The 9,315-nt window shown below is 28.0% G+C and overlaps 1 protein-coding gene across 1 annotated transcript in view; it reads left to right on the top strand.

Moving 5' to 3' along the window:
- The first annotated feature begins 3,760 nt into the window (after positions 1-3,760).
- LOC122497640 (otoferlin-like) overlaps positions 3,761-9,315 on the top strand; it is a 202,637-nt gene continuing 197,082 nt past the window's right edge. The window contains exons 1-5 of the mRNA XM_043604881.1: positions 3,761-3,931; positions 4,384-4,528; positions 4,985-5,138; positions 5,307-5,398; positions 5,429-5,478. Of these exons, the coding sequence (XP_043460816.1) occupies positions 3,761-3,931; positions 4,384-4,528; positions 4,985-5,138; positions 5,307-5,398; positions 5,429-5,478 (612 nt within the window). The remainder of the gene's footprint in view (positions 3,932-4,383; positions 4,529-4,984; positions 5,139-5,306; positions 5,399-5,428; positions 5,479-9,315) is intronic.

The following is a 9,315-nucleotide window of genomic DNA, read 5'->3' as shown; positions in this document are numbered from 1 at the left end:
GTAGGCAAGAATCTACACAGTTTATTATATTCTGGAAAGATCTTTTATAAGTTTTTATTTTAAATATATGTAGTTAAAAAATAGAACAGTTTTCTATAGGTAAATCTCACGAAATAGGAACTTTTTATTAAAGAAACATTAAATTTTCACATTATTTTTTCTGCAATTAATTATCATTTCTTCACATAATAGAAGTATATTATAACGGACGTAACTCGCTGTTTTAAAATGCTACTCGCATAGCTGTTTCCCAAAGGCATCTAAAGTGGACTTACATACGGGCATTTCTTATTTAAAATTGTCCAATATTATCCCTTAATAATATTTTTTGAAGTGAACATTTTTTATCCATATTTATTTATACTAAAAGAAGAAATTACACTGTGTTATATTTATTTTTACCTCTGGTTGGTCAAAGGAATACCATTTTTTGATAACAAATTGCGCACTTGATAGGCATTTTCACAGGACATTTACAAAGAATAGTGAAGTGGCACAATGTACTACCAACCATTACACAAAAAACCCAGTCACATTTTTGTTGCATCTCAAAATGAGACAATGTTAAACGCCATATAGAACGTGGCGCTATTTAAAAGTCTTATTTTCGTTTCAACCTTATGAGTTAGCGTACGCTACTCATTTTTAAATTAGGTTTTTTCAATGTTTATAAATAGCTAATTATCTAGCTTTGGAAAACTGAAATACTTTAATAATATTATATATTGTTTTACTTTTTAGAACCTACGAAATAAATTCAGAAAATCTTAAGCTTGGAATTACGTCGCTTAAAAAGTATCCCAAGCAAAAATTTCTGTCAAATGCCAGTATTCACAACAGGCGCAGTATTGCACCAGTACTGGCATGCCAGCAGTTGGCTTGCCAGTACTGGTTCAGTACTGGCTTCAATAAAATTTCTGTACTACGCCAGTACTGCCTTTTAAGACTGGTATGCCAGTACTATGCCAGTACTGTGCCAGTACTACGCCAGTACTGTGCCAGTATTGCTAACACGGTAAACTGACAATAGTCAGTTAGGAACTAATTAATGGAAATTTATGCAGTAATTTATGGAAATTTTTGCAATAATTCATAAAAATATGTTCCACATAAGTTACAATTAAAAATTTTTATTTTAGCAATTTATGGAAATTTTTGCTGTAATTTATGGAAATTTATAGAAATTTTCGCAATAATTCGTAAATATATATGTAAAGCAAAAATTATCATTAAAATTTTGGATTTCTGTCATTTATGGAAATTTATGCGGTAATCTATAAACATTTTAACGATAGATTATAAAACTATGTAAAACACAAACGAGAACTAAAAAAATTAACATAGGTAATTTATGGAAATTTAGGAGATAATTTTTAAAAATTTTGACGATAAATTTTTAACTAAAAAATTTAACGTTGGTAATTTATGGTAATTTATGAAAATTTATGAGATAATTTATAAACATTTTGACGATACTTTAATTATTAAAATATGTAAAACACAAATTAGACCTAAAAAATTTAACGTTGGTAATTTATGGTAATTTACGGATATTTTAGAGGTAATTTATGGAAATTTATTAGGTAATTTACTAATTTGATTTTTTTGAATTTATTTCAATTAAATAATAATTTAACTAAATCACACAGTTAAACGCTCTTTATTAATAATTGTAAGTATAAAAGGTGTCGAAAATTAAAATTTATTGTCCTGTAGCTTCGATAGGGTAGTGGTTAGAGTGTTAGGCTAAAAGTCCGTAGGTCGTGGGTTCGATTCCTCGCAGTGTCAAATTTGATTTCGTTATAGGTTTGCGTTTTTCTGCGTTGTAAACATTAATTTGATTAAAAGTTAAAAGTTGGGGATTATTACAGGTTTGTAAATATAAATTAATTTTTTTTATTATATTAACATTGAATTTAAATAAATTTTCCACTAGATTGGAAAATAGACGGTCTGGTCTGATTCAGGCCAGCGCCAGAAGATTTTTCTACACGGGTACTAAACCAGTACTGAACCAGTACTGCGCCAGTACTAAACAAGTACTGGCTGCCAGTACTACGCTAGTAACATCAATCCAGTACTGAAAAGCGTTATCATTTCGGTCAAATGCCAGTACTGGTTCAACCATGGCGGCCAGTACGGGGCAGTACTGGCGCAGTACTGGCGCAGTACTGCGCCAGTTGTCAATTTTTGCTTGGGTATTACCGTCAACCGGGGCTATTTTGTGCACGCGAGGTTTTTAATGAAAACAAATCTTTACAATGAATTATTTTAATCTATGATATTTTTTTTAAACAAAAGTTCTATTATATATGACAATAGAGGACACTAAATGATAATATTTAATTCTTTGTCAGTTAACAGAAATTTTGTGATAATTAATTTAAAACTATTTGAAAACTGGATTTTATAGCAGTTGACAACTCATTTGACAGCTGTCATATGTCAAAATGTATTGAATTGATATAGGTATAAACATAAATTTTCACAAGAAACCTTTATACTCGTGGAAGTTAATAAAGTAAAAGTTGTGGAAATTCTCATTTTTCAAAATTTAACAGACTTTTGACAGCTTTCTTTACAACTGGCAGCTGTCAACAATTGAGGCTCCGGATCTTAAAAGGGCACTTTCCGCATAGACTTTACATGGTGAAAGTGCCCTTTTAAGATCCGGAGCCTCAATTATTTTTGACATCAGATTCGTGTTCGGCGTACTAAAAACTATAAAAATACGTATTCTTATAGTCAAATTTTTAAGAAATGGAAAAGTTATAATACAAAGTTTGCAAAAGTACACCAAACCCATGTTAAATCTCATTTAAACTTTAACCCTTCGTCGACAAGGATTAATATTTATTAAATGGGCTGTTCTTGTGCGTAGCTCATTTTTTTCCCATTTTAATTCAAATTCCGACCGGCGACCAACTTTTCCAAAATATAAACCAAACCCTAGTAAGTATTCAATTTTACCTCTGTTTGGTGTAATTACATGGTGAAACATCTAGCGAAATCTTTTTTATCTGGACTGGATAAAATAAAAAATTTCCCTTATTTTCGCTGTTAAAATAACACTTCCGAGGTAAAATTTGATGCAGACTATCAAATTAAAATAACAATAATTATCCTGACTTAGATTGATAATTACTGTTATCTTAATGTATTATAGATTTTAGATATTAATATTATTATTATTACCTACTCTCATTGTATTTTATTTATTTATTTAATAAATATTTCTCGTTTGAAAAATTGTTTTGATTTTCTCGTATGTTCTGAACTTTTAAATTTGGTTTTTTAAAATTGAAGTATACATTATAAGAAAAAATATCCCGCCGATCATTAGTCGATAGAAAAGTATTCATGTTTTATTTTGTAGGTAAATCTGCCGTTAAGTTACCATAAAATGTGTTACTTACAAGGGCGGAATAAGTCATTGCCAGGAATTCTCTTCCTTATCCACAGCAGCGCTGCTCGTGAAACAAATAAATTTCATCCTACTAAACTATTACCATATGTAATAAATTATATTTTTATTATTATCTATTATTGATATTGTCGTTTCATTTTGTCTAATGTTTAAAAATATATTTAAAAAGGTAAGTCAGATTAGAAGTGAAAAATATTCAAATATAGATTTATTTACAAAAAGGAATAATTTTTTTGACAAATTAAACAAAAGAAAGAGTTTTTTTATAGTGTGTGTTTCGAGGCAAATTCATTGTTGACATTTCAAAGTAGAAATAAAGAGAAATGAAAAAATATGCCTCTTGTGAAAAGAAATCCTAAACATGGCTCTTATCAAGTTTCGGTGACAATTCTCGAAGCAAGACATTTGCAGCAAAACATTAATCCCTTGGTCATTGTAAAAGTCGGCAATCAGAAAAAAAGGACAGTTGTTCGAGAACGTACAGATAACCCCTTTTATAATGAGGTGAACATTTAATTTTACTAAATTAATTCTCAATTCAAAACTTTTTAATTTTATGGCACATACTTTGCGAACAAAAATTAATATGTTAAATTATTTATTAATTAATAACTTATAGTTAATGATTCATTAATTATTAAAATAATTGAGTATTTAAATAATTAGAAATTAATTACTACATATAAATTCATTCATTCATTTAGTAACGAAATAAAAAAATATTATAAATAAGTTCTTAATATATGTTTTTTTATTATTCTATTGATTATTCATTATTTGCACTAATTTATGACTATTTAATTAAATATAGTCTTATACAAATAAATAGTCTTAGTTTTCATGTATTATTAAGTATTAGTTATTATTGATCAGATTTGTTTAGATATTAATTATTAACCATTTATTTATATTGCCTTTATTAATACTATAAATTATTCATTATAACTATATTTTAGTATTTTGTATTCAACCTATCAAGTAGTTTTGACGTTTTTCTGAGTACGAAAATTATCATATCAGTTTATTTGAGAGGTTGCCTGAAGCGAATCAAATTTTACGGTAGCATTGTTTTCGAAGTCGCTACAGTCTGGGATCAGCCAGGTACTTCCAAGCATGCACTTACTTATATACACCATATAGTTCATTATATATCTTATTTCACAAAAAAATTTGTTATCTCTTTAAAGACCTAAAATTAAATAATTTCATCAAAATAAAGATGAAACTGAAGTTACCAATGTTTACGTCGACGAAATGAAATGAAAAAAAACTTAAACTTTCAGTAAGTATTATCTTCTCCGCCCCGATTGGATTGAAAATCTGTTTAGGATGTAATGAAAATAATAATTAAGTACTTTTTATGAAAAATTATTTGCTTCTTGGTTTAAAAAAAAAATTTTTTGCGTCATTGAAAACGTTATCAACTTCAGATTCATAAATAAAGTAACGTTTTGTGTTAAAATTTTTATTTAAATTAAATTAAATATCTATAGTTAAAACAATTTAAATCAAAGTATTTAATGTAAGTGAGTTTAGATTCTTTACTGTTACTAAAAGGTCATGAATACTATCACAAATGGGCTATGCTCACGAATCCAAAAGATCCTCTAGCAGGAGCAAAGGGTTATGTTAAATGTAACATTAATGTTCAGGCGAGAGGTGAAAAAGTGAAAGTTCATCCGGAAACTGACGGCGAAGATGATATCGAGGGGTAATTGTTAGCAAAATTTTAAAATTATCAAAAATCTTATTCTTTTATACTCATTGTATTTACATAATTTTTTAATATAATATATCAAATAAAACAATAAATTAAAAAAATATCTCTTTTACACACATTCAGTGAACTTTATAATAAATTTCAAAAATTCTACTGTAGAAATTTATTGCTTCCCTTGGGTGACGGTTTGCAGCCTACAAGACTTAGAGCAAGTTATATTTTTATAATCTACCGAGTCGATGGATTGGCAGGTTCGATTGGTTCTTGTCGCTGCTCACGAGACCCAAAAGATATAAACCCATTTGTGCAAATATCCTTTGCAGGAATGAAAGTAAGAAAAACTTACTCATAAAAAATGAGAAAGCAAAAAACAAAATATAAAAGTACAACTCTTATATCTATTTATAAGTCAAATACATTTGCGGAACATGTTTTTAAAGTAATATACAAGAAAAGAAGAAGAAAAAGTCTCATGCGCGATCTAAACATAAAACAATTTTATGACCTGTAAAATTTATTATGAATACTTAAGGGACAACATTATGATAGTATATATACATACATCATCACTGTTACGACAATTTTTATTTTTCTTGTTGTCACTCTAAAAACTTTAACAGGAAAATATAGTCAGATTAACTGAGATTTATAGAGATCGTATGTTGACTCCACTTTATGATTGTCTGATGAGAAGTTTTGTTTCTCTTTCAAATATAATTAAAAAAGTTTTTTTCATAATATTAACTAATTGGTTTTTTCATTCCGTACAAAAATTTATGCAATATTTAGAATAGGACTCTAAAAGGTGCCTTGTCTGTAATCAGGAAATCTGGTTAAAGTTACATTTCGAGTAGATAGACAGGAGAAAATTTTCTAAAGTACAAAAATATTTTAAATTAATAATAATTAATAAATTACACTAGATTACAAAAAATGTTGATGTAGTGTTTATTTAAAAATTCTTATATTTATTGAAACTTTAGGTATCACTGAATAAGAATACCTATGCCAAAAAAAAAGTTTTTCATTCTGTCAGTCCTATAAAAAACAAGATTAAAGTGTCAAAAAATAACATTTTTAGCACTTTTTGAAGCACTGCAAAATAAACACGCAGCATGCTAAAAAATCTCTAAAACGGCTCAAATAAAAACTTAAATTATCAACTTTAAAGCAAAAAATAGAAAGATGATTGACAATCACGCGAAACCTATTTTTATTAAAAAAAACTATCTCAAAATAGTAAAAATTGCTGGCATAGCGAGATTATGGTAAAAATCGATTTCCATCAACATTTTTTTTTGTAACGCAGTGTTATTCGGGTTTTAAAATTAGGCTGTTTTATTATTAATAGTTTTATATGAGAGGGTGTTTACTAGTTAAATTATTTACACTGAATGTTCCTGCTATTGCACGAACAATTAAGTATCACAGGTTACATTACCGGTTTTTACATACATGGGTGATTCTTCTGAAAGTGACATTTTTGATGTCTTGATTAATTTTACAAAATCTACTCTCTAATAATTATTATCAATTTCCATAGTAAAAATTTAGCACTTACTTATCATTATTAAAACAAATTAAACAATTTTATTCAACTGAATTTATGCAATAACTAAAATAATTTCATCTCCGAAGCCTTTTTAACATGTCTCCAATAGGACTTCTATAAGAAAACTAAATTTTTATGGTTTTTTCGAACTCTTAGAAATTATTTAAAAATAGTGTTAGTAAGTATAATGTTTTTCTATGATTATATGCATTTTAAAAATTTTTAGACCTTAGTTTTATTTTTGATAAAAATGTTCAAACTTTGTCTTCAGTTTTAAGTTAAAATTACTTCACGATGATTACTGATATATTGAATATATTTAGTATTAAAACATGCAAATTATTATTTTTGAATCAGTGTAATTTTATTTTGGATTACGTGCACGATATTAGCGTGTATTTTTAATAGAAAAACTCGCGAATCAAATAAAACTAATCTAATGGAGCAACAAAGTCAATCTTCTTCAAAGAAGAAAAGTGTTAGAATTATTATGGGAGTTTAGAGTAAAAATAATAGAAGGGTTGAATAAATGATAAGATGTATCTTTAGTTTAAGGGGACACCTAAGTGGAAAAATGACAAAAAATCGATTTTTTTTATTTGATTTTCTAAAAGTAGACTCAATTAGGAATAGAACAAGACTTTTTAAAACATTTTCTGAAGAGTAGAAGTATCTTAAATAAATTTGCAAAGTTAGATACTTTTTCTTAACCCCTTCACTGTTTGGAAAAATATTCATTTTAGTGCCCCAAAATGTCCATCAAAATCTTTTAAATTGTTATATTACTTAAAAATAATAAACAATTATTTATTTATTACTTTTTCTAGTATCATTGATACATATAGTATGTAAATAATTATATAAAAGAATTTATTTTATAATTTAAATAACAAATTTCTATTTTTTGCTAAAACTTTTACGACCCAACGTTGGGTCGCAAACAGTCTGGGCCATCTTTTTTCACGACCCAACGTTGGGTCGCAAACAGGCAACGGGTTAAAAATAATATTTCCTGAAATTCATCAATGAATCATTTATGAATTATTAGATTTTATTCAAATTTTCTATTTTTATACTAAAAATGAATAATTCACGACTCCATAAATATTTCTCTACATGATTCAAAAATCCAATATGGCGGATCCAATATGGAGCACGAAATTTAAAAAAATTAATTATATTTGCTTCAAACTTGTTACTTGGGGATTTTTATATCGCCGTTTTTAAATCAGAGATTATATTTTAAAAACTCAAAATAGCAAAATCGTACTTCCCCTTTGCAGAACTTGTACATTGTTATTTTAGCTTGTGCTTCTCTGAGAACATTCACATCAATAAGATCATATTTTTCACTTGAACTATAATCCTTATATTCATCCAGATTTTTCAAAATCTTCTGTTCTGAGGAGCTCAAATGAGAAACCGGTGAAACCGAACACGAACGATCAGTACTAGAAATAGAGGATGAGGAATTTAGCCTCTTTTTTCCCTCAATTTTTCTACTTTTATTGAACACTTTTACTCCAGGCATTATTGGCTCATTTAGTCTAAAATATCTCCAATTTATAAATTTTGAGGGTAGAACTGTTACATGAACATACAACACGCAGAGTGAACTTTGTTGCCATAAATAAACAAAAAGGAGCGAATTTCTCGAGAAATACGAACAATTCATAAGAAAGAAATTTGAATTTCAGAAGGAATAATGATTCAATCAATTTTTGGAAATTTGTCCCTCATATTGAATCCCCCATTTTGAAATTTTGAAATCTGACCTTAAATTTGAAATCAGCGTCCCCAAAAACCCAAATAAGTCAAGTTTAATTAAAATTCAGTCAATTTTTGAAAACTTGTCCGCCATATTGAATCCGCCATTTTGAATTTTTGAAAACCGACTTTAGATTCGTAATCAGCGCTCCCAAGAACCCAAGTATTCCAAATTTCATAAAAATCTGATTACATGATTCTGAATAACATGAGTTTTTGGTATTTTTTCTTTCTTCGTGTCTCCTGTAAAAATTGTTTTTTTCCAATTTTTTAAACTTTCGGTACACTTTTCTCCGAATCTACTAAACAGATTTGTAATTTTTTTTTACTTTGTTCAGTAAGGTTCCAAGAATACGAATAAGAAGTTTAACATCATTTTGAGTTGTACAAACGGAGATATGAGTCAATGAATCAGAGAAAATGGAATTTTTATTTTGCTTTTGGTATAAATATTCATAAAAAAGTTTCTATTGAAGATAACGTCGTATTACTTCTTATTCATATAATTGATTATATTTGTAATCCAATGAAAAAAGGGCGAACGCAATTGGAATAATAATTTTCGAGAAAAGTGTACCGAAAGTTGACTCTTTTTGCATTGTTTTTAGGTGACTTGGGTGTCCCCTTAAAACACTCGTATATAACTGTTTATTAATAAAAGCAAATGAGCAATCAAATTGAGATACAAAGTCTTTGAGGTTATTAAGCAATGACAAAAATAAGTTTGAGATGGTTCTGTCAACGAGTCTGGTGAGTTACTGAATTGACAGTGTACATCAAGCAATGTCCTAGGTTAGGGTCTAAATCTACCTAGGACGACCGTCATAAAACTTTCCTGATGTTGTCTCC

Source organism: Leptopilina heterotoma, unplaced genomic scaffold, assembly GCF_015476425.1.
Source record: "Leptopilina heterotoma isolate Lh14 unplaced genomic scaffold, ASM1547642v1 Lhet_135, whole genome shotgun sequence".
Taxonomy (NCBI): Eukaryota; Metazoa; Arthropoda; class Insecta; order Hymenoptera; family Figitidae; genus Leptopilina; species Leptopilina heterotoma.
This window is presented reverse-complemented; position numbering and strand designations above follow the sequence as displayed.